The sequence below is a fragment of the Typopeltis vanoorti genome, chromosome 18 (assembly GCF_054136105.1).
Source record: "Typopeltis vanoorti isolate ZY-2024b chromosome 18, IOZ_Tvanoo_1.0, whole genome shotgun sequence".
Taxonomy (NCBI): domain Eukaryota; kingdom Metazoa; phylum Arthropoda; class Arachnida; order Uropygi; family Thelyphonidae; genus Typopeltis; species Typopeltis vanoorti.
Window position 1 is genome coordinate 104,575,315 of NC_143566.1, and position 26,850 is coordinate 104,602,164.

The following is a 26,850-nucleotide window of genomic DNA, read 5'->3' on the forward strand; positions in this document are numbered from 1 at the left end:
GGTTAGTCCCGAGCGGGTGGAAGGAGGGGAAAATAGTTCCACTGCATAAAGGTGGTTCCAAGTGTGCTGTTGTAAATTACCGACCGATTAGCATATCAAGAATCATTGTCAAGGTCTTAGAGAAATTAGTCAAGAAAAGAATACAGGATTGGATAGATGAAAATGGGATATTGTATGGGGGACAACATGGTTTTGTGAAGGGTAGATCATGCCTCAGTAACTTGCTCACGTTTTATAACACAGTGACGGCTGAACTGGATAGGGGTAATGGGTTTACAGTGATACTACTGGACCTTTGATAGGATACTACATGGAACCCTAATCAGTAAACTGGAGCAGATTGGGATAGATATAGGGTTGGTGAAATGGATAGGAGGGTGGTTGAAGGAGAGATATCAAAGAGTGGTTTATTCAGGAGTGGAGTCTAAAAGACGTCTTGTGACTAGTGGAGTGCCACAGGGCTCTGTTCTTGGACCACTGCTTTTCAATTTGTTCATCAATGATATTGGAAAGGATCTGAGAGGAAGTGTTCATTTGTTTGCTGATGATGCAAACTTGGGTAGAGCAATTGTGAGTGCACAGGATGTCAAAATTTTACGTGATGATTTGGATAGTTTGGAGGACTGGGCTAGGAAAAATGGATGTCAATTTAATATGGGAAAGTGTAAGGTTATGCACTTTGGGGTGAAAAGAATAGCAGCAGTATATTGCATTGGTGGAACCATACTCCAGGAGATTGATGAGGCCAGGGATTTGGGAGTGTTGGTGGATAGGGAGTTGAAGTTTAGGGGGCACATTGCAAAAGTAACTAAAACAGCTCACCAAATCACTTGGCTTCTGAAAAATACTTGAACATGCAGAGACGAACAAGTTGTTGTTCCTCTGTATCAAGCCTTGATAAGACCCCATCTGGACTTCTGTGCCCAGTTATGGGCACTACGGTTTCTTCGTGATGGGGAGGAAGTGGAGAGGGTCCAGAGACGAGTGACCAAGATGATAGCAGGTCTGTGGAATTAACCTTATGAGAATAGGTTGAAGATTTGTGGGTTGCAGAAATTGGACGATAGGCGAAGGAGGGGTGATATGATTGAGACATTCAAATTACTGAAGGGTTTTTATAAGATTGATCCAGAAGATATTTTTGAAAATATGACTGGTGGTGGGAGGACTAGGGGCCATGCATGGAAGCTGGGCAAGAGCGTGGTTGACAAGGGTGCTAGAGCTAGGTTCTTTACTTGGAGAGTGGTAAATGAGTGGAATAAGCTTCCAGAGTCTGTTGTGGGTGCTACGACCGTGAATGAGTTCAAGGCAAGGTATGATAGATACTGTGTGAATGTTGAATAGTTGTTCTTGACATGATGTTAGGGCCTCCCTCGATGAGTCTGTCGACTCCTTGGAGTTTCCCGGAACAATAATAATAATAATAATAAAAATAAAAATAGCTTGGTATCTGAAAATCATTCTTACCTTTTTGACTTCCTATCTTCAAAACCCAATTTCATACAATCAAAATTTCCAAACAGTGAAGTCATCTTTCTTGGTGATTTCAATGTCACAATTCTAATTGACTCCCTTCTCCAAATTTCACTGACTAAACTGATAGAGAAATAGAGATTTTTGCTGTAAGCAGTGACTTAAAACAGATCATTCATCTCCCTATCCAAATTCCTGATAATCCTCTTCACTCATTCAACACTCTAGATCTTTTCTTAACTAGTTCTCCTTTCAGGTATTCTATGCAGGTGACTGCTCCTCTTGGCAATTTAGATTACAATCTTATCCAAGTTTCATCTCTGGTGGAACATCCTTCCTTCAGCCATTTCACCACCTTGCATGCATGCCAAGTGGGAGGACTTGTGTGAATTTTATTCCTCTTTTTGTTGTAAGATTGTAAGGATAGTGCCCTTACAACCATCAGAGAAATAGTTGTTGAGCATATTCTCGATAACAATGATCTCTGCCTCTTAAACACAAGAAGCAACACCTTCTTCCATTGACAGTAAAGTCAATAGCATTCACTGCTATTGACTTTACTGTCTGTTCATCCTCCCTTTTTCCACTGTTTAAGTGAGAAACTGATGACAACCTATTTGGGAGTGATCACTTTCCCATGATATCTACCTTTCTGCATAGGCAACCATGTGGTACATCATAGATATTATGGTGGAAAATTGAGCAAGCTTACTGATCCACCTTGTTCTCAGCAGAATTGGATTCTGCTAATAAGGACAGCTAGTCATTTCCATGTTTTCCTAAACCATAGCAGAATGACAATTGCACAGCAGCCAAAGAAGCCCAGAAGGAAGCCTGGGTTATTTTCTACATTTACTTCAGAATAACAAACCTAATTGTTTTCAAATGTGTTTGAGCCCAATCATGACATCTGTTGTTAGAGCCAAAGGAATCCTGGATCCAATATACATCTTTTATGACAAGACCCACAAGCAGAAGAAAAAAAAAATTACGTGAAAACATCTGAAAAATGAAAGACAAATACACCACCTACCAGCTCTCCATCCTAGAACATAATGGTCCAATCCAATAGCAATTGCAAACACACTTGGGGAAATTTTTACTAAAACATCAGCAACATCAAAAAGCAAAACAGGAAAACAATACTTTTTTCTTCTAATGTCACTGAAGATGTGGTGTGAGGTTGTCTGTAAGGATAAAAAAATCAGAACTCCCTGGTGGACACAGGAAGTTAAAGTGGCAGTAAAGGAAAAGAAGAAAGCATATTAAAAGTTCTTGTCAAATAAGTCAGCTTGTGCTCTTAGAGAATATAGAGACAAATGCAAGAATGCTAAACACTGTGTAAAACTAGCTAAACAAAAGTCGTGGGAGGACTTTGGCAAGAATATAGAAAACAAATATCAAGAAGGTGGCAAAATATTCTGGAGGTTGTTGAAGAAGCTTAGGAATGGAGGAAAGAGTGCTGTAAAAGGATTTAGAGATGATAAAGGTGACATGAAAACTGTAGAAAAAGATATCCTTGAAGTATGGAGTAATTACTTTGAAAAACTGCTAAATGAAACAAGCAGTGATGACAGAACAGTGGTAAAAAACACTGACCAGGCATGCAGGCAGGAATATCCATACTTGAAGTAGAAAAAGCCATCGAAGGCTTGAAATGTGGAAAGGCAGCTGGAGTAGATAATATTCGACCAGAAATGCTGAAGTATGGTGGTATAAGAGTCTTACACAGTGGCTGCACTGCATAGTTCAGAAAGCCTGGACAGAGGGACGAATTCCCGATGATTGGAGTAGAGCTCTCATAGTACCCATACATAAAAAGGGAAATAAAACTGAATGTGAGAATTACAGAGGTATTTCCCTACTGAGTACTGAGTGTTCCTGGCAAAATCTAAGCAAGTATACTTGAAAAACGGTTGAGAAGAATTGTGGAAGAAAAGCTTGGTGAAGAACAAGCTGGATTCAGGCCAAACAGAGGCTGTCAGGATCAGATCTTCACTTTACGACAAATAGTCGAGAAAGCATGGGAATATAACAAAGATCTGTATTTAAGTTTTGTCGATTTGGAAAAGGCATATGATAAGGTGCCAAGAGAGAAGCTATTCAATACGCTGCAGTTATATGGTGTCAATGGGGCATTATATCAAGCAATACTTAGTCTTTATTTGAGTTGTAAGTCAGCAGTTAGAATTGAAGGAAGTACAGGAAGATGGTTTAATGTTTAATCTGGTGTGAGACAAGGATGTACATTATCCCCTCTGTTATTCATTATCTATATGGATCACATTATGAAGGAAAGTGGTATTAAACCTGATATCAAAATTCCAGATGTTAATGTCAGCTCTTTGCTTTATGTGGATGATGTTATACTTCTAAATAAATCTGCTACAAGTCTGCAAGATTCTCTGACTAAATTGAATAGCTGTTGTAATAGATATGGTATGAAGGTGAGCAATAAAAAGACAAAGACAATGAAAATAGGCAGAATCATTGAAAATGTCAACTGTGTTGTGAATGGAGAACCTATGGAACAAGTAAAACATTTCAGCTACTTAGGCACAATTTTTACTGAAGATGGTAAATTAAATATAGAAATAGACAACAGAATCAGCAAAGCTGGTATGGTGGGAAGTCAATTGAATAAATTCATATGGAATAAGAGAGAAATTAGTCAGAACACTAAATTAGCTGTATACAAGACTGTGTTCAAACCAGTGTTAACTTATGGATCTGAGAGCTGGGTCAGAAGTAAAACACTTGACCCAAGACTAGAGACTGCAGATATGAGAGTCCTGAGAAAGATTAAAGGCGTGAACAGATGGCATCAATGGCAATATCATATTAAAAATGAGGATATTATGAAAGAACTTGACATTGTCAGCATCCAGGAATGCATTAGCAGAGCTAGTCTCAGGTGGTATGGTCACTTAAATAGAATGGGAGAGGAAAGATTAGCAAAACAAGTGTTCTCTGCCAGGTTGGCAGGAAAACGACCCAGAGGAAGACCAAGATATAGGTGGATTGATACGGTACAAAGTGCCTTAGACGATAGAAATATAAGATCTGATAATGTTGGAGTCTTGACAAGTAACAGACTGATTTGGAGGAAAATTGTAGATAGGAAGTTAGTAATGATGTAATTTTTTCATGTAGTACTGTCATATCCTGTACACCCCTTGAGGGTACATTGCAGGAATTTGATGATGATGATGTCACTGAAGAATACAGCACTAAAGAAGAAATGAAAGCTGCTTTGCTTAAATGCCATCCAACTGCTGTTGGATCATATAATATGACACTGCTTGGAGATTTGCAATACTGAGAAACTTGCAGATGTTTTTTGCTGTGTTTGTATAGGGTATTGATAAGATCTAAACTTGATTATGGGTCCCAAACCTGTGCTTCTGCCAGTGAGAGCACCCTGCGATGACTATGCCCTATTCACCATTAAGCCATCGGAATTGCAACTGGAGCATTTCAGACTTCACTTATACCTAGTCTGTACATCAAGGCAAATGAACCATTTTGTCACTTCGATATCAACAGCTGTCTCTGTTATAAACAAAAAAATAAAATCCCTGTAGACCAACCCACATAGCCAACTATTTTTTGCCCATGTTGGGAACAAATCTGTACTACACTGAATAGACTGCTATAAAACCATTTGGCTTGTGAATAAAAGCTCTCTGTTACTGGCCCTAGATATTATCATAGGCGACATGCCACAGATGTCACTACTAACACTACCACCATAGCATTCATGCATACTACTATGCAGCTTTTCTTTCTGTCAACTACCAAAATATTACACCTTTCCCATTGTCTATCAACAGCTCTTTCAAAAACACAGAATACTCTTGTTTTGCACTTTCTCCACAAATATGTCAACAATGGGATCTTCTACTGTCTTTCCAGACAGCATTATGGTATGAGATGGAGGTGAACAGGATGAAATATATAGTTGGGAGCTGCTATAGACCACCTGGTAATATGGAAGGTGATGAAAAGGAAATGTATAGCAAATTTACCTGGCTAGCAAGAAATAAGTGCTCATTATGGGTGAGTTTAATTATGGTAATATAGACTGTAATCAAGAGACTACATCTAGGGGCAAAGAAAATGAATTTCTGGAGTTTTTGAGAGATAATTATCTTGGGCAATATGTAATAGAGGGTGCACGAGGATCAAGGGTATTGGATTTGATCATTTCATCAGATGACTATGCCCTATTCACCATTAAGCCATTGGAATTGCAGTGGAGCATTTCAAACTTCACTCTTCACATGAGTTCAAATCCCACTAAAGGCATGGATGTTTGTGATTGTCCTACTAACCAATTACCATATGTACTGCTGTGACATGTCCTTGCACAGCATGACATTTGATGTCTTTGTGCCATAAAAAAAATGAAATGAAATCAGATGATGTTATTATAAATGATGTGTAAAATCTTCCACCAGTTAGTGAGAGTGACCACAAGGTGATCACTCTATCTGGTTGTTAGAAAAGGATATATGTGTAATTATAAGGCTGGTAATTATGAAAACAACTTGCGGCAATAAATTAGAAAGAGGAACTGGATGGAAGGGATATCAACTTTGGTGGAGGCAATATCGGAATGTATTCCAAAGGTTAAGAGGGTAAATACAGCAGGTATGAAATGGATGAATCGAAAGATAAAGTATGCAATCTGGAAGAAGGTATTATTGAAAAAGCACAAGATAAGTGGTTATAACAACCAGTTGCATGGGAAGTACAAAGAGCAGGTGAGGAAGACGACTCACTTGATAAGGGTAGCAAAAGTGCAGTATGAACAGCAGTTAGCTAATGCAGCTAAAAAAAAATCCTAGGGAATTTTTTAGATATTTGGCCAGTAGAAGAAAAAAATGGTTGTGGAAGGATGGTATTGATTGGGGAAAATGGAAGAATGATAACCGCTGCAGAGGATATAGTGAGGTATTTCATGAGCAGTTTATAAAAGTATTTCATTCTTGTCAATGTGACATCATTCAGAACTTGAATGTAGTTGGAAAGCAGGAGAGGAGAAAACTGTTAGTAAGTGAGCAGAAGGTATATGAGGAATTGAATATTGAATAAACTTAATGTAAATAAGGCTGTAGGACATGATGCTATTTCACCATGTGTTTTGAATGAATATTCCAGGGAATTAGCAGCTTTTACATATCTTTTTAACATGAGTTCACTGTGTCAAGTTCCAAAAGAGTGGAAAGAGGGGAAAATTGTTCTGATTCATAAGGGAGGTGATAAGACTAGGGCTTTGAATTATAAGCCAGTCTGGGTATCTGGCATTGTGGTTAAAATGTCAGAGATGTTAGTTAGGACCAAGATTCAAAATTGTTTTGACAACAGAAAAATACTCTTTGATGGCTAACATGGGTTTGTTAAAGGAGGATCTTGTTTTAGCAATCAGCTTACTTATTATAATAAATTGACAAATACATTGGATAAGGGTGCTGCATACACAGTGGTATATTTAGATTTTGCAAAAGGCCTTTGATAAATTGTCACATGAGAAGTTGGTAATTAAATTGGAACGGATGGGAATGAACCATACATTAGTTTGCTGGATTGAGGATTGGCTGTCTGATAGGTATCAACGAGTTGTCTATGGAGGAGTGATATCTCAGAAGAGGAAAGTTACTAGCCCCCAAGAGTTTATTTTACACTGCTGTTTAATTTGTATATAAATGATATTGGGAAAGGTCTGAATGGTGATATGCAGTTATTTGCAGATGATCCAGAGTTGGGGGGGGCGGGGATAGTAGGAAGAAGTAGAGGAGATGAGAGATCTGGGAGTGATTGTGGACAAGGACCTAAAATCTTGAGAGCATGTTGCTAAAATTGTGAGGATGGCACAGTGGATAATGGGAAAGGTGTGGAGGGCACTGACTTGTAGAAGTTTTTCTGTTTGAAAAAATATTGAAAGATTAAATGTTTAAATATTTTGCATATTTATTTTGTGAACTGCTTATTTCAAGTTATATGCTAATGAAATCATTTTTGTAAGGGTTTTTTGAATGCCTTGTTTTGTAATTTAAGATTTAACTTTCATATGCTGAAATGTGTGCAGAAGTAAACAGAAAAGAAATTTTAATTTCTTGCATTTTAGATTTGGATTCTTTCTCATCTAATTTCATTTCTTCAGTACAGGTATTAAAGTACTGGAAAATAATTAGTTATATATTTCCTCTTCATAATCACAGTGAACTGGAGCAACTAGAAAAAAAGTGGCTTACTCTTCCATTTCATAATCAGCCTTTGGGTAAGTATTTGTAATGGTTTGTATTTATTATGAGACAGCACCATATATTTTACATTAAAGCAAGCAGGGACCACATGGGTCTTTTGAACTTTACATTAGGTTTGTCAAAGCTCCATGTATAGATTCTATGCAGGTCTACAAATGACTACCTGTAGTTGTAATAATTTTTTTTTGCTGAACAGGAAAGTATCTTATACTTAACAAGACAATAAATTATATTCTTCCTTGTTTTCATCCTTAGTTTATCCAAGAGAAAGCTAGTAAAAGTTTGCATGTTGAAATATTATTAGCATTACAAAAACCTCCGAGAGTCATGCTACATGAATAGAATTCACACACTACCTTCACTCACTACCTCCAAAGGCAAGCCATTCCATTCACACACCACTCTGAGAGAAAAATCTAGCTGTGACTTCTTTCTTGACTGCATTCATTCTCATCTACCTTGAATGTAATCTATCTACCCTATACAAAGTGAAAAATTCCATCTATTGGTATTCTTTATGACCAGAGGTCGACATATACGCTCACCCACTGCCCACAACAAGTAGATTTTGATAGCTGGCGATTAGTTGCAGACTTGAATGTGGAACTCCTATTTATTTATTGGAATATATCATTATTTTGTATGTGTGTGTGGCAAATTAGGTTAAGTGTAATTTATCGAGCTTTGCTGTATAACTCTTGCAAAAGTTTATAGGCCTCTGTTATATTGACCCTCTGCTAGAATCTGCAGTCCACAAATTCTCAATTTCTCTCTTCATGATCTATGTTCCATGGTCCCAGTTTCATCTTTAAAACTCTCCTTTGCATCCTCTCCACTGTATTTGCATCACGTCAGAAACCAAGAGCTTCTGAGGTGATGTGCACAGATCTGTGCACAATAGTCCCGACCATAATATTCTAAAGAGGTAAAATGACTCTTATTCTTATATGTTGGTGTCCATTGTCCTCTGAATTGTATTCACAGTTTTTGCTATATGATCCCTGAACCTCCTGTACTAAAACTCCAGGATCCTTAGCCCGGTTAGTTTCTACTAGTATAATCCCATCCATATAATATGCCATTCGATCTCATTACACCAGAGTGCATAACTTTACATTTACTAAAACTGAAATGGTGGCCATTTTCACATGTCCACAGTTCCAGCTTATTCAAATCACTCTGCAAGTACTGCATATTATTTGCATTCCTGTATGTCACCTGTTAAATCCTTCCCAATATCATTAATGTAAAGATTGAATAACAGTGGACCAAAGACTGATCTTGGGAGTACACCACATTTTGATATGTCACTCAGCCATTTTCTTATTCAAATTATTAGTTTATAATCCAATCCCATAATCCTCTGACTTATGCAACAGCCTTCCATGCTGAATCCTGTCAAAAGCTTTAGCAGAATCCAAAAGTATCATAGCATATTCATTTCCCTTCTCTAACTCAACCATAACATTATAAAATGGTAGCAAATTACTCAAACATAAGCTTCCCTTTGTAAATCCATGCTATTCATTACAAATTATAGATTCTCTGTCAGTCCAACTTTCCAAAATCTTTGCCACCATTCCAAAGATGCTAATTGGTTGTTAAACACATTGATATTTACACTACTCTTGTGCAAAGGGATTGTCATACATTCTTTCTACTCCTGTGGAATCTTCTCTCTGCTTAGACTAAAACTGTATAGTCAAGTGCAAAGGAGCAGCCAGATGAACTGAATGCTCTTCTGGCATCTGTGCTGATATTCCATCAGTCCCTATTGCCAAATTCATATTGAGTTTATGCAGCAGCTCTGATTCCTCCTCCTCCTCATACACTCGAGTTTCTTCTTCCATTGTAGAGACTGCATTGACCTCAATGTTGCATATACCAGATTGGTAGCTTTTAGCAAAATGGGCACTTAGTTGAACATTCTCTTTTGCACATGCCACCCATGTGCCATCTGCATTGATGAGATATTGTTTCACATGCATTCTTCTTTTATTTACAACACTGACTCATTCGCAATCATAGCTCTCTCTCTCCTAGCCCACCTCACACCATGGTAAGAGGCTCATGACTTTTACTTTCTCACTCTTCTTTTTTGCATGTACTAGTAAATCTTTCATATCTTCTTGTATACCACACTTATCACCTGCTAAATCATTTTTACCAGCTAAAATGAACATATCTTTCACCTTTACTCTCTGCATCCCTGCAGTATCACTAACATCCTTGATCTTGACACCAGGGAAAATATGATTTCATTGCACTTCTCAAGCACTCCTCCTCTTATCATTGAATCACCATGCAGAATTCTATTCTCACTCTTTTGATCTTTCACACTGCTTTCTCTTCCCTTCATCTCCCTTTTCTTTTTGCTTCTTTGTCATGCCATCCATCAGGCATTTCTCCAACCACTTGATCTGATTGAAAGATGCATTTTGTCTTTCAACTCACTGCTATCATTCTTCTTGCTCTCCTCACACTTCTGGTATTCACTCTCAAAACCCACTCTCCAGTTTCATTCTTCTTCCTAAAATCTCTTGTTCTATGAAGTGCATACATTTTGCACATGCTGCAGTGAGAAAAAATCATGCATATTAAAATCATCTTCCATGTTTTATGCATCAGTGACATGATGCATGATACATCATACACCAAAATAAAAATAAAAGCTTTGAAAAACAAAAAATTAAGCAAGCTACCCTTTTGATTAAAGAAACACTCATAAATATAATAATACAGAAAGAATGAGTTAATTATTGCTAAATACTTTTCAAATTAACTTATCTTTTGTCACCAAAATCACCATGTGTAGCACCTTCCATCCTCTAGTTATAGGCGAATAAGTGCAATAACTAGTTTATTGGGTCTGTGAAGGTGCATATTTAGAATAGAAAATTAAACAGAAGATCCAAAATAATAAAGGAGTTTCATTCTGGTTAGTCTTTATAGATAATATATTTATGTTGAGAACATAAAAAAAAATAATAACAATTACCGTAACTGTGAAGAAGCTAGTTCTCATATATTAATAACATCACAGGACTTTCAGGCAAGGCTGTGATTATTTGTTTAACGCAGTGGTTCCCAAAGCGGGCAGTCCCCTGGGGGTGCTGGAATAATCCAGGGGCAGTAGTGGCCTCGTGAGCAAAAGGGAGCGTTAAATTTCAGTAAGGGAGCAGTAAGAGCATAAAAGACAAGAATTAGCTGAAAAAAAAAAAATACAGAAGTTCGTTGACTATCAGAGGGTGCCTGTTTGAATCGATTTTATAAACTCTTTGACTCATTGCTACATTTTTTAGAAAACAGATGATTCTTTAATAGCCAACTTGATTAATTTCAAAAGTGACATAGCTTATTTGACCGACTTGTTTAACAAATTTAATGAAACAAATCTGCAGCTCAAAGGAAATGAGCTGAATTTAATAAAAATAAAAGTTGTTATTTCTGCATTTGTGTCAAAAATTGTCCTGTACAAATGAAACTTAGGATGAGGAGAATTCAGCCAGTTTCCAAATCTATCAATAGTGAAAAAATGTGATGAAGACATGCTCAGCTATTGTCAGCACTTGGAGGCTCTTCATTATGATTTCAAACAATGATTTAAAGATATTCTTGAAATGAAAATACCCAGTTGGGTTTTGAACCTGTTTTTAAGTGCAAACACGAAGAATCTTTACAATTAAAGAAGAACTGATAGAAGTAACAACAAATGAGGAATTGAAATTAAAATTCAAAAACAGGTACCAACAATTCTGGTTGCAAAAATAGATGCTCATAATTATCCTGGATTGTGAGCTGTAGTAAAAAAGTTTTAATCACATTTCCGTCATCATTTTTAGTGGAATATGCAAATCTTTTAACTAAAAAAAGAAACTGACTGCAGATAGCTGATTGGTGATAGCAGCACACCATGCTCATCCTTCTCATTAGGATTGTTTTTAATATTTACTGATCGTTATTTATTATTTTATGTGCAATTTATGTTTGTTTTCTTAATTTTAATAGTGTTATTAAATTTTCAACTTTCCTATGTTTACATGCACTTATGTTTCTTTTGTTGATTTCAATAAATAATTTTAAAATTTCAGTTCTAAGTTGTCTTATTTCCAAACTTCAAAAATGTCTATTAGATACATAAAAAAAACACAAATTTGTTTCTGTATCTATCTGTTTGTTTGCTTAAAACTCAAGAACTGCTGATCCGATTTTCTTTTATATGTATCGGGTAGAGCTGGTCAGGTCTTAGAAAGTGATTTCCAGGGGAGGTGTTGAATAAATTTTTTTTGGAAAACGCGGCAGTAAGCCAAAAAGTTTGGGACCCACTGTTTAAAGCATTATTTAAAATGTATATTAAAGAAAATCTGAAAAATTGGAACATAAGTGCATGGGATAGATATGTTTATCTACTAATGATAGGGTCATTGTGCTTTATGTTCAGGAAATGAATTTATAAACTCTTGTGGTCCCTGGTTGGAATAAATTTATTAAAATTTATTCCAAGTCTTGGACTTGGAATAAATTTTAATAAATGTAATATTGGCCAATTTGTAGAAAAGCAATCAGATTGAATAAATAAGAATATATAGTTTTGGAAAAACAATTTTAGAGGGAGAGAGAGAGAGATTTTAAAATATGTTTTCTAATATAGGCATATCAGAAATATGCTGGTGAGCTTTAGCTAAGCTATCCCTTTCCACACAAACTGTAGATATTTTTAAATATTATTTTTTATTAAGTCAAAGTCGAACTGCACCTTTAGTAGTTGTCTTTGTTTTCTAGTTGCTCTCATCTTTTATACCCCCCCCCACATTGATATCTGTGTCTACTTGAGTTTAAGTTAAATTCCTTCGGAGACGGTAACCTCTATCTTTGCCTAAAATGTTCTAATCTTAAAACTCACGTCTGATACTATTACTTGACCTTAGTCTGCTTTTAATTCGCTTAACTTACTTTACTCCTCCCCCCTCAACATTGTAAGGTATACTCTTATACGTTGAAAGATATACCCTAGGGTCGTAAAATAAGGGAAAAAAACCTCTGGTTAAGGGCAAATCCTCAATTTAGATTGCTAATGCTCGTGTTTAGTAGTCCTTGAAAAATTTATATTATTTAATGACTGCACCATCAAGGACTATGTAAATTTTATATTCTTTACAAATATGAGAATTTTAGCTACCAAGCACATATAAGAGCCCTTTGTTCATTAATCTCAAGCAATTCTGAATTGTACAGTCGTGGCGGTTACTTTACCTTGGTCACACAGGTCCGATTAATTTTTCTGAGACAGTGCATTGGTCAACAAAGATCAGGCAAGCTATTTACAAAACTAAACATGTTTATTTTAACTAAGACAAATATTTTACAAACAGCATTGAGCATATCCCATGTCTGAATCACCATTTATGAAGTAAAACTAATCTCTTGAGACATTAAACAAAGAAATCTCACACTCAACTTATTTATCACGTGAAAGATTCTTGGCCCACAAAGTCATGCATTCAATATTATAAAAATTAAGACAAATTATATGTAACACTTTCTATGCGTTAGTTAACATGAGCAATATACAAACTTATACCATTCATTTATGCACATACAGAGTAACGCTCAGCTCTCTAACTTCTTTGCTACATACAATTGATTAAACTTGACTAGCATCGATTATCTACACAAACAATCTTGGACATTAACATAGAGCAATCTACTTACTGGCTCTCAGTATCTTGTAAAGTCCTAGGGTTTTCAAGGGGTATGGGTGAGTTCTGCTGGCTCCTTCCTTATTCCTGCGAAATGACTGCGATCGGGCACTATTCAACGGCTATCATCTCTCCCTTGGAAAAGTAAAATGGTTCTTCAACAATGTTAGGAACTGCTCCGGTTGTAGCAGTTCCTAACATTGCCGTTAATATTTTTAATATTTTATATATATATTTAATTTTATTTATATTTAATATTTAAAGTTTAATATTTTTATGTAAATGAGGCTGTATTCAAAGGAACCTTTCAAGATGTTCTTCAACGAAACTACCGATCGATGTGCATGCTGATTCTTTTGAATGCTGCCTCTCCTGACTCCCCCTTGCACTGGGGTTACCTACCAGCAAACTTCCCAAGATCTCCCAGACGGCTCCTCTAGGGTCTCCCTGCTTCCAAGACTCAAAAAAATTAGAAAAAAAGCCCCTTTTTGCCTGCTAATCATGGCCTTTTATATCATTCAATGTCGCTTGTCTTACCATCCAAACTTCTCGGATTTTCAGGAAGCGCATTGTTGTCACCTATGCTTACTTTAGATCTTGGTGGCAAAACTCCTATATTTCAGTGACCTTAGAGATTATTGTTCATCTCCAGCTCACTAGTATAATCCTGTCTAATCCTTTTAGTTATATACACTTGTAGTTATTTTCAAAATATAATAGAAAGTTTAATACATTAAAGCAGGTTATATACACTTCTAATTTTATATATTTTATGATCTATGTAAAATCGATATAGGTAAAAAAATTTTCTTTATTTCACTAAGAGATTTTACAGACCCTTAAGCATTGTTTGATGAAGCAATAGAGTTCGAATGATTTTTTTTTATTAAATACCAAATCAAAATGCAGAATTCGTTCTTTTTTAGCATCATTTGTCTGGTATAGTTAGGATACCCACATCATAACTGCAAAAAAATTTTCTAAGTTTGCCATTCTGTAATGCTTATATTTGACCAGCCTAATTTAATTTTGATTTATTTCTTAATTTAATATTTTCCGCACGGTTAGCCTAGTGGCTTTGCACTTCGCAACCATATGCCTGGGGAAGGAGTGTCCTAGGTTCGATTCCCGTCAACGACGTGAGGAGCTCAAGGATCTTCCTCAGCCATAGCCAAGTTAGCCGGTCTGGGCGTGGACAGCAGGGTTTATTCTGCCAGTTTATCTGGTGTTTTTCATCCCGCAAGCAGGCAAACCGGTCCGAGGACACACACGGATTATAGCCAGGAATACTGACCCAGCCGTAGGTTTGATTCGTCAACCTATGTCGGTTCCGGAGCCCGGATAAAATTTAGGGGGACTAGATGGTACAGTGAACTCCTGTAAAAAAAAAAAAAAAAAAAAGTGGGGGGGGGGGGATGCTGTATCATCACACGAAATTTATTTATTTATGTAAATGAGATGTAATTTTTATTTCTTTTTCTTTGCAGAAAGTATCAGGTGTTACTTTGGTGAAGCTATTGCATTTTATTTTGCCTTCCTTGGATATTACACTTGGGCTTTACTTCCACCTGCTGTGGGTGGTGTTATTCAGTCTGCACTGCCAACAAGCTTCACACATGCATATGCTTTTTTTGCTGTATTCAATTTAATATGGGTGACTTTGTTCTTAGAGGGATGGAAAAGGAAATCCAATATTATTGCTTACAACTGGGGAACTTTAAAAAGTGTGAATCTTCCTACGTTGCATCCAACATTTCGAGGAAAATCTTTAGGAACAGATCCAATTACTGGAAATTCGATTCCTGTTTATCCAGCATATAGGAAATATTTTAAAGTAAGTTTAAATTACGAAAATTTGCAGTGACCTTGAATTTCTCCCTCCAAACAACAGGAGAAATGAATGCCCTTGCCATCCATTTCTTTCTGCTTTCTTTCAAATTGCACAAAATGACTAGTGTTCATGTATAGTTATTTTTCATAATATTTAACAATGATTTCTGTCATATTTAAAATATAACTTTTTTTAATGAATTAAATGATTCGTTGTAATAATCAAAATTAATTTTAGTTTTGTCATTTTCTGGAAAATATCACTACTTTGATCCTACTTGCCAAGCTTCCTAGTTTAGGCAGAGACTTTATTTTTCACCTATTCCTATACTTTTCTGTTTAGTACTGTTTCCCCTGTCACATTTTTTTTTACTTTTTTTTTTATTTTTAATAAAGAATACTAATTACTGCCAAGCTATTAAATTCTCAATACAACATGTATTATACAGAGAATTTAAGCCTCTCGCCTCTCTCTCTCACAGTACTTTGCAATGAATGAGCAAAAATTCGTTGTTTCATATTTGACTTACCTGAATACATGTTTTGTATCCAAATGCAAGACATTTATTTGAATCTATATGGAAGCATGATTTTAATGTTATACTACCATTTGCTTATGTAAAATAAATTATCTAAGTGAATGCAGTCAAAAAAGGAGTGAGAAGAACTAAAGTTTTCTCTCATAGAATGGTATGTGATTGAAATGGCTTGCCTTTGGTGGTGCTGAGTACAGGTTGTGTTAATGAATTCAAGAAAAAGTATGACAGCTGGTGTGGTGATAAGTAGCCTTTCTCAACAAATCCCTGACTCTCTAGAGGTTTCTGGTAATAATAATATCTAAGAGGGAATGAAAATAAGTATGAAATTGTGATATATTTTACATATAAAGTACATAGTAATTTGATTAGATATTCAACAAATTATTACTTACTTACGTCTCTTTTTCCACTCACATAGTGATACTGTTGTTGACTATCATGAGAGAATGTTTTCTCTGTGTTTTATTTTGATGCTGCATGATGTAATTAACACATTCACATCAGGTTTGGATGAAACTTCTTGTACTGTCCTTGACCTTGCAATGAGACATGAGATGTTCACTCATTCTTCCTGTTTGCATATCAGTGGACACTCCATAAATCTTGAAGCATTCTTTGATTGAAACCAAAACTGTAGGAGATGGGGGACCAGGAAAAATTAGAAACTATTGATTAAGAAAGTTTATTTTGCACTTGGTTAGACTATAATAAATTTAGTTTAATCCTTTATCCAAGTGTAAGCAAACAAAGTTTGAGCCTGAAAATATCTTCAGCACTGAGGTAAAGTGGTACATCCCTTGGCAACTCGTAGCAAAAGTGGATCAAGCTCTCATCACTCCTTGTCTCAGTATCTCCCATAATGCAAAGCACATCTCCTTGCAGACATGTATCCTGATATGCATTAAGGGAATGGCCACTACCCAGACCAGTTTCGACCTTTATTGAGGTCTCGTCAGTGTGGAGGTAGACCTAGAGTGATGATACAAAGTCAGAAGCAATGGAGAGGTCATATTTACCTATACGAGTTAACAACTGGTGTACCACCTTATTATTAAATTACTCTGAATTTAGAGAAAGATGTTGGAAGTTTATTTTGCACTTGGTTAGACTATAATAAATTTAGTTTAATCCTTTATCCAAGTGTAAGCAAACAAATTTAATAATAAGATGCATTTTTGAAAATTATGGAGACAACTACCGTGTTTGAATAAAAACTTTAGTTTAATATAACTAAAATCTATATTCGACATTTCGACCTTTATGTCAAGGTCATCTTCTGGAGCGTACAAATATACACAGGAAACAAGCTATACTACAATCAAACTGGTTCGCTAATGACACTGACCAACCGCTACCACAGTTGTTGGCCTGACCTCTGGTGAAAAAAAATAAAAAAAAAAATAATAAAAAATTAAATTAAATTATTTTATATGATGTATAAAAAATTATACATCAACGCTAGAGTCCTATTATTAGTGTTGTCTAATATATATATATATATATATTAACATCATTCCATTAACATCATTCCAGCCAGTTGGTATGGATCAAGGTCATCTTCTGCAGCGTACAAATATACACAGGAAACAAGCTATACTACAATCAAACTGGTTCGCTAAAGACACTGACCAACCACTACCACAATTGTTGGCCTGACCTCTGGTGAAAAAAAAAAATAAATAAATAAAATAAAAACACCTTGACATAAAGGTCGAGACGTCGAATATAGATTTTAGTTATATTAAACTAAAGTTTTTATTCAAACACGGTAGTTGTCTCCATAATTTTCAAAAATGCATTCGGATCACCGTGTAAGCCTAAAAGAAAGGATAATAATAAGATGGTACACCAGTTGTTAACTCGTATAGGTAAATATGACCTTTCCATTGCTTCTGACTTGGTATCACCACTCTGGGTCTGCCTCCCACTGACGAGACCAAAATAAAGGTCGAAACCGATCTGGGTAGTGACCCTTCCCTTAATGCATAGCAGTATACATGTCCACAAGGAGATGTGTTTTGCATTATGGGAGATACTGAGACAAGGAGTGATGAGAACTTGATCCACCTTTGCTACGACTTGCCAAGGGATGTACCACCTTACCTCAGTCTTCAAGATATTTTCAGGCTCAAACTTTGTTTGCTTACACTTGGATAAAGGATTAAACTAAATTTATTATTATTAATTAAAGAGAATCCTATATTTGGTTGGTATATTTAAATTACCAAATGGTGTAAATATGTGAACTAACATTAATGAGGTGAGCCATGCAAGAATGACTGAAAGATATAAAAAAGGGAAAGAACAGGTCTGAATAGAAATACTTTCATTAGAGAAAAATAAATTACTAATAATTTACAGTTGTAACATTATATGTGTGTGTCCATTAAGTTGCTGGGTTGGAGCAAATTACATGCAACCCTATAATTTCTAGACATGCTTATTTGCATTATGATGGACATAATTTAGAAAAAACACTTATCAGGAAGTGGAAGCTATTTATTGTTTGCAAAATATGAATAACTAACCAATAATAAACAGTGCCAGTATCAATGGTAGCTTAGTAAATGGCTATGGGGAGAGGCTTATCCATTGAACTAATGTTCAATGATTCATCTAGATCTGGCATGTGTACATGTATGTTGATGGAGTGCTGAGCAAATAGTTGTACAAGAGGAGCAAGCAAAGTAGACCTTGTTTATGTTTGGTATCTGTTAAGAATGGGACTTTGTCAAGCAGTAAATTTAGTTTTTTAGTTGGTTATTTGCAGGGTTGTGGTCATTTTCCTAATAAGTACATGTCATGTAGTAGGAGAGATTTTTCTTTTATGTTCAGTAGAAACCATAACAATGGTAGCTTTCTCTTTGTCATCTTTAGTAATGGTGAGTGGTTGTAGTGTCCTAGGGATTGTTTTAATTTCTGCTGAAGAAATGTTACAAGTAGGAAGTTTGGTTTTCAATAGTACAGAGATGACTTCTAGATGAAGTTTGTTAGAATCATTGTTGTGAAGGAAATCCAAATATGGTATTTTTTGGGAACTATAGCAAAATCATGTCCAATTGATAGAACAAGAATTTCATTCTGTGTTAGTAGATGGCCTAAGATATTGGTTAATCCTTTTCATCTGGTAACAAATGAGGCTTAGCAAGTGACGACACAAACCTGCTAAGCACAAGTGATGATTAGATCACAAATTGTTAAATTTTCAATCTAGTCTTCATTATCACTTGTGTTTGTTAAATGAATGATGGAGGGAGCATTTTGAAATGGTTTAAACTGTATTTATTAATTGAGGATCTCAAATGCAGGTCATCATCTCTTGTAGATCAATGATGAGATGAATATAAAAGACAAGAGCATGCTTAGCCACTTAAAGTTGATTACCCACCAGAGATAGGCATAGAGAGAAATAAATGTAATGAGCACCAGGAGATTTGATGGTTTCTTTGAGTTTTGCAAAGTTAGGAATTATCTTGGAGTTACACCATATTTTAAGGAAAGAAATTGGAGCTCAAAATTTATCTTCTATAGATAGGTTGCCTAATTTTCTAGTCTTTTTAGTCGATTCCTCCCCATAAAGGAATAATAATAATTGATGATTAAATGAATCAGCTCACACATATCATGTTCTTCCTTTATACCATCACCTGGCTCTCAATATTTTTAAATAATTCATTGTTAGTATTTTGCCTTGCACTTCTAGCTTTCCTTCCTAAATGAATTTAAGGACCTATAAATTTCAGGTTGATATACTTGGCAGTTAAAATGAATTATTTCCTTATCAGGAGGGAACAGATTGTGAATGAACTCTAGAACTTTGTCCACAGCGATGCTGGTAAACAAAGAAATCATGTCTAGACTGGTGAGGATGTCTTTCCTCTCTTACCTCAAACATGAAAGGAATTTTACAAGAACCAAAATCATGACTAATAGCTCAACATATTAAATACATGCCAGTGTATGCTTATCAGAGACAAATAATATCCATCAACAATAATATCCATCAACAAGAATATGGTCCAGAGTAACCAAAATATGGAGTAATTACTGGACCAAAAGGCAATTGTTTCATCTCTTAAAAGGAAACTGTTGAATTCTGTTATATTGTCCACAATGACATATAAGTGACCAAACTTGGTCCCTGCCAAAAAATAAAAATTAAAACTTGTCAGTAAGCAGTGGAGAGAATAAAGTATTTTGGTGCTTAAGGGTCAAAGCTGTATAACTGAGAGGAGACCTCCACATAGCCTTTAAAGGCAAGAACCAATCAGGGCTTCTGACCTAATATCCAGTCCTCGCCTTCTCATGGTGCACCCTGTTAGGTATCTACCTGGATACTGAACGAACAATGATGGGCTGGCAATTTGGGATTTAGCCGACTGAATTTCATGCCAGCTGGGGAGTCACCCAGTTAAACAAGGGCCCCATTATTTTTGTCAGGGAACCAGGGCAAACAGCAAAAAGTTAGTTACTGGAACAAATCCTGAAACCCCACCCCTACTCAACATCGCCAGAGTTCAAGATCGGTACTATCAACATCAGAAGCCTGAATGGCAAAGAAATGGAGCTAGCTGAGGAATTTGATAAGTACCAGATTGACATAATAGGGTTGACTGAAACAAAAAAGACAAAAATTGGTGAGATCTTTCTGAGCAATAAATACAAAATGTTATATTCAGGCAATGACAATCAAGGAAAATAAGGAGTAGCCATAGTATTCAACACTAAATACGAGGCTAATCTTCTTGAATGGCAGGCAATCTCAAGTAGAGTGATATAGGCAAATATCAGAATGGGGAACTGGATAATGAGACTTATTTGTGCCTACAGTCCCACAGAAGGTGCTACTAAGGTAGAAGTGGAGGAATTTTTTGAGGCTTTAGAGAAGGCAACTGACACAATTAAAAAGGAAAAGTTGATCCTTGTTGGGGATCTAAATAGCAGAGTAATAAATAATTGTCAGACATACAAAAATATTTGGGGAAAATTTGGAGAAAAGAGCAAAGCTAATAATAATAATGGCAAATACCTGTTGGATTTCTGCTCAGGACATGGACTGGTTATTACTAACACCATGTTCCAACATAAAAATGTGCACAAATTCACATGGAGAGAAGAAGCAAGGAATAAGAAAAGTCTCATTGACTATGTTATTGTTGATAGTGATGTTTTCTCCCTGGTGCAGGACACCAGAGTGTACAAAGGATTTGAAATTGGAAGTGATCACCATTTAGTCTTGAGCAGGATAAAATTGAAATTCATATCAAAAAGAAGAACATGTAAGAAAGTTATAAAGCAAATAAAAGTTAAGAAGCTCTGTGATGTGAACTGTAGATTAAAATACACAAACATGATTGAAGAAGAAATGAAAGAATTTGAGAACAGGAACCAAACCTTAGAGATTCAGTGGCAAGCCTTGACTGCTTGATTCAGCCAAAGAGGCATTTGGTGAAGTTGTCTGTAAGGATAGGAAAATAAGAATTGCATGGTGGAGACAGGAAGTTAAAGAGGCAGTGAAAGAAAAGAAGAAAGCTTATCAAAAGTTCCTGGCAAATAAGTCGGCTTGTGCTCTTAGAGAATACAGAGACAAATGTAAAAAAGCTAAACACTGTGTAAAACTACCTAAACAAAAGTCATGGGAGGACTTGGTAAGAACATAGGAAATAAATATTAAGAAGGTTGCAAGATATTCTGGAGGTTGTTGAAGAACCTCAGAAATGGAGGAAAGAGTGCTGTTAAAGGAATTAGCGAGGAGAAAAAGATGACCTTAAAGTATGGAGTCATTACTTTGAAAAATTGCTAAATGAAACAAGCAGTGATAGCACAGTGGGTAAAAAAAACACTCAATAGGATGCAGTCAGGAATACATATCCATACTTGAAGTGGAAGAAGCCATCAAAAGCCTGAAATGTAGAAAGGCAGCAGGAGTAGATGATATTCGACCAGAAATGCTGAAGTATGGAGGTATGAAAGTCTTACAGTGGCTGCACTGCATAGTTCAGAAGGCCTGTACAGAGGGACAAATTCCTGATGATTGGCGTAGAGCTGTCATACTACCCATATATAAAAATGGAATGAAACTGAATATGAAAATTATAGAGGTATTTCTCTACTGAGTGTTCCTTGTAAGATATATGCAAGTATACTTGAGAAAAGGCTAAAAAGGATTGTGGAAGAGAAGCTTGGTGAAGAACAAGCTAGATTAAGTCCAAATAAAGGATGTTAGGATAAGATTTTCACTTTATGACAGATAGTTGAGAAATCATGGGAATAGCACAAAGATGTATATTTAAGTTTGGTAGATCTGGAAAAGGCATATGACAAGGTTACGAGAGAGAAGCTATGCCAAACACTACAGTTATATGATATTAATAGGACATTATATCAAGCAATACTTAGTCTTTATTTGAGTTGTAAGTCAGCAGTTAGAATTGAAGGAAGTACAGGAAGATGGTTTAATGTTAAATCTGGTGTCAGACTGGTATGTACATTATCCCCTCTGTTATTCATTATCTATATGGATCACATTATGAAGGAAAGTGGTATTAAACCTGATATTGGAGGTGCTAATCTCAGCTCTTTGCTTTATGTGGATGATGTTATACTTCTAAATAAATCCAGTATAAGTCTGCAAGATTCCATGACTAAATTTATTCAATTTAGTCATGGAATCTAAATTGAATAAATTTCATTGTCCAAAGACAATGAAAATAGGGAGAAACATTGACATTGTGAATGGAGAACCTATAGAACAAGTAAAACATTTCAGCTACTTAGTAATAACGATTTTTAGTGAAGATGGTAAATTAAATATTTAAATAGACAACAGAATCAACAAAGCTGGTATGGTAGGAAGTCAGCTGAATAAATTTATATGGAATAAGAGAGAAATTATCCAAACCACTAAATTAGCTATGTACAAGACAGTAGTCAAGCAAACAAGAGCTGGGTCAGAAGTAAAACACTTGACCACAGATATGAGAGTCCTGAGAAAGATTAGGGATGTGATATTGACATTGATTGATATCAGTGACAATATCATATTAAAAACAGGGATATTAGGAAAGAATTTGACATTGTCAGCATTCAGGAATATATTAGCTAATCTCAGGTGGTATGGTCACTTAAACAAAATGGGAGAGTAAAGATTAGCAAAACAGTTGTTCTCTGCCAGGTTGGCAGGAAAAAGGCCCAGAGGAAGGCCAAGATATACGTGGATTCATACAGTAAAAAGTGCCTTAGAAGATTGAAATATAAGCTCTGATAATGTTGCAGTCTTGACAGGTAACAGACTTATTTGGAGGAAAATTGTAGATAGGAAGTTGGTAATGTAATTTTTCATGTAGTACTATCATATCCTGACATCCCTTGAGAATATATATCAGGAATTTGATGATGAATGGGGAGAATTAAAAAACACAAAGTAAAAATATTCAAACACTGGGCAGGCCACAAAAAATTGATGTTAATTTAAAAAGTGAAATGAAGTGAAAATAGGCTGGTCATGTAGCAATGGGTTGATATCATCATCATTGCCACATGCCTTTCCACTTATTATCCTTTCTATTATGTTCATTATTTCTTTTTTTAGCTATTGGTTCTAAGATAGTGATTAAATTAGGGAGGAGAGTGTGTTTCAGATACTGAGTACTCTGGATGTCAGTAAAACAGTGGGACTGGATGGTATTTCACCACGAATTTTGAGAGAATGTGCTAGGGAATTGACAGTGCCTTTAACGTGGCTTTTCAATGAAAGTCTGGCTTTGGCAAAGGTGCCCAGGGAATGGAAGGAAGGTAAGATAGTGCCATTGCATAAGGGTGGTAACAGACTGGAAGTGTCTAATTATAGGCCAGTCTGTGTGTCATCAGTAGTTGTTAAGATCTTGGAGAAAGTAGTGAGGGACCGTATACAGCATTGGGCAGATGAGGGTAATGTTATCTGTGAGAATCAACATGGATTTGTGAAAGGACGCTCTTGTTTTAGCAATATGCTAGCCTTTTATAATAAAGTTACAAGAATATTAGATGAGGGAAAGGCATATACTGCAATTTTCTTAGACTTGGAGAAGGCATTTGACAGGGTGCCACATGATAAGCTGATATTTAAGTTACAGCACATGGGTCTGGATGTCAGATTGGTCAACTGGATTCAGGATTGACTGTCTGATAGGTATCAGAGAGTTGTGTATGGTGGATCAGTTTCCAGGAGGCAGAGGGTTACAAGTGGGGTCCCACAGGGCTCAGTACTAGGACCTATATTGTTTAACCTTTATATCAATGACATAGCCAGTGGATTGCAGGGGGATATTCAGTTGTTTGCGGATGATGCGAAGCTGGGAAGGATTATTAGTAATAGTGCAGATGTGGTAGCCCTGCAAGAGGATTTAAATAAGCTAGATAGATGGGTAAATGAATGGTGGTATCAGTTTAATGCAGCAAAATGTAAGGTCTTGAGGTTTGGGAAACATCGATGGGATGCTGCATACTCTATGGGAGGAGTTATACTGGAGGAAGTAGGGGAGACAAGAGATCTGGGGTTGATGATTGATAGAAACCTGAAGTTTAGGGGACATATTGCAAAGGTGGTGAAGGTAACACAGAGGATTGCTGCTATTATGAGAAGGACACTGACCTGCAGAGATAAGAGGGTTATCATTCCATTGTATAAGTCTCTGATCAGACCACACTTGGACTATTGTTCTCAGATTTGGTCCCCAGGATTTGAAGGGGATAAATTAACTGTGGAAAGGATACAAAGACAGATGACAAAGATGGTTTCAGGACTGTACAAGGATAGTTATGAGGATCGGCTGAGAGAATGTGGACTGCAGAGTTTGGTGGATAGAAGAAGGAGAGGTGATATGATTGAGACTTTTAAACTGTTGAGAGGTGGTTACAGGGTTGACACTGGGGAGTTCTTTCGCTTGGTTGAACAGCGGGAAGGAGTGATGACAAGAGGTCATCCCTGGAAGTTACAAAAGGAAACTGTGAGCAAGAGGGTAAGGAGTGGTTTCTTTGTGTGGAGGGTGGTTGAGCCGTGGAATGCATTGCCTGATGGAGTGGTGGGAGCGAGAACAGTCAGTGAGTTTAAAGAGTGGTATGATAGACTTTGTGTTTCTCAAGGGGGGACCTCCCCTCGATGAGTCTTGACAGACTTTATGTCTTAGGAGGGACCTCCCTCGATGAGTCTTTTGACTCCTTGGAGGCCTGAATAATAATAATAAATACATACAAGAGATTCCTCCATTATTGCACTTCTGATTATCCCATTTTCCTTTACATGTTAGGATCAATGGCCTGTAATATCCAAGTAATTGAAAGCTAATTAATTCTCTGATAGGGTCGTTAACCCTATATATATAATTTATTAAGGGCCCCAACTGTTGGGGGGGGGTTCTTTTAGCTGGTTTGCCTGCAGAATGAAAAACCAGAGCTGGAAGAGAACAACATAATTGACTTAATCAGAAGTAAGTTTTCATAGCTCAATTTCAACAATGGTTTGAAAGAGACCTAGGTTCAAAAATTCAATAATTATTTAAAGCTTTGCATGAGACCATCTAACTCACCTTCAATTGAAAAGCCCTAAATAATGGTCAAATTCTTGAACCTAGGTCTTTTCAACAAAGGGCATTGTTGAAGCTGAGCTTTGAAGACTTACTTCTGATTAAGTCAGTTATGCTATTTTCTACATTTACCGCGCGGTTAGCCTAGTGGCTTTGCGCTTCGCAACCATATGCCTGGGGAAGGAGTGTCCCAGGTTCGATTCCCGTTGTAAACGTGAGGAATTTGAGGATCTTCCTCAGACATAGCCAAGTTAGCCGGTCTTGGGCGCAGTCAGTAGGGTTTTTTCCGCCAGTTTATCTGGCGTTTTTCATCCTGCAAACAGGCAAACCGGCCCCGTGAACATACGCCTCTACAGTCAAAAATATATCCCCCCCCCCAGCGGCAGACCAGGCGACGGGTCGGTTGGGAGTAGTACTAACAAGAAGTCGCATCTAAAAGTAACACGCGAACCCTGCATAGGAAGCGGGAATAACGCGTAGAAGAAGAAGAAGATGCTATTTTCTACATTTAAAATCTCATTGAAGTGCTCTCTTCATCTTTTAGCAGTCCTCTTTAGTTAACAACGCACTATTTTTATCCCTTATTGCATTTTTTGACTTCCTTCTTTGAGAGCATATTTTTTGTCACCTCATATAGTTTTCCAGTGTGGCCTAACACTAGCCTTCTGTGCTGTCCAGCTGTTAAAGCATATAAATAAAGTTAACCTTGCAAAAATTTTAACTATAAATACATGTATGAAGAAATTAAAGAAAAAAGGTTTTTTGTGTATTTGTCCCTACAATCTTTAAACTGTTGTTTTCGTAACATTAATCTACATTATGAAAAGCAAATACGTACATTTTGTTTGTTGCAAATTTGTTTAATTATTCTTATTTTGTGCCTTATGATCATGCAAACCTTCAGTTAACTATTTTCTGCCTTGCCTGTTTTCTCCTATAATGAAGCAAAATATACATGATGTTTTTATGTTTGTTATGGCTTTATGTATACGGTAATTAAATTAAGCTATTCGTGTTTTTTATTCATTCATCTATAAAGAGAGTTTATGCAGATATGAAATATTGTGTTTTTGTAGAGAAAAGGAAACCCATATATTGTTATTAAGAAAAAAAAAATTTAAAAATGAGATTTCTTTATAAAATTATTATTACTGCATGGGATCACAATAGTTTTGAAGACTCATTGTAAAAGCCACTCACACAATATCTGTCATACTGCTTCTTGAATACATTCATAGACAAAACACTCACAGTAGTAGACTTGAGCAACCCATTCCACTCATTCACTACTCTCTAAGTGAAAAATCTAGTCCTGAAGTTCTTAGTAACCATATCCTTTAATTCAAAGCTCCAAGAATGGGCCATTTTTATCCTACTCTAGCCAGGTACTAAAAATTTCCTCTGTTTCAATCCTATAAAACACTTTTAGTAACTTAATCTATTATTCTGTAATCTTTCTATAATATATATATATATG

At 36.2% G+C, this 26,850-nt stretch overlaps 1 protein-coding gene across 1 annotated transcript in view; it reads left to right on the forward strand.

Annotated features, from left to right (window-relative positions):
* The window catches only part of LOC150097018 (anoctamin-10-like), a 155,530-nt gene that overhangs the window by 76,563 nt on the left and 52,117 nt on the right, over positions 1-26,850 (forward strand). The window contains exons 5-6 of the mRNA XM_090408111.1: positions 7,604-7,756; positions 14,929-15,275. Of these exons, the coding sequence (XP_090264237.1) occupies positions 7,604-7,756; positions 14,929-15,275 (500 nt within the window). The remainder of the gene's footprint in view (positions 1-7,603; positions 7,757-14,928; positions 15,276-26,850) is intronic.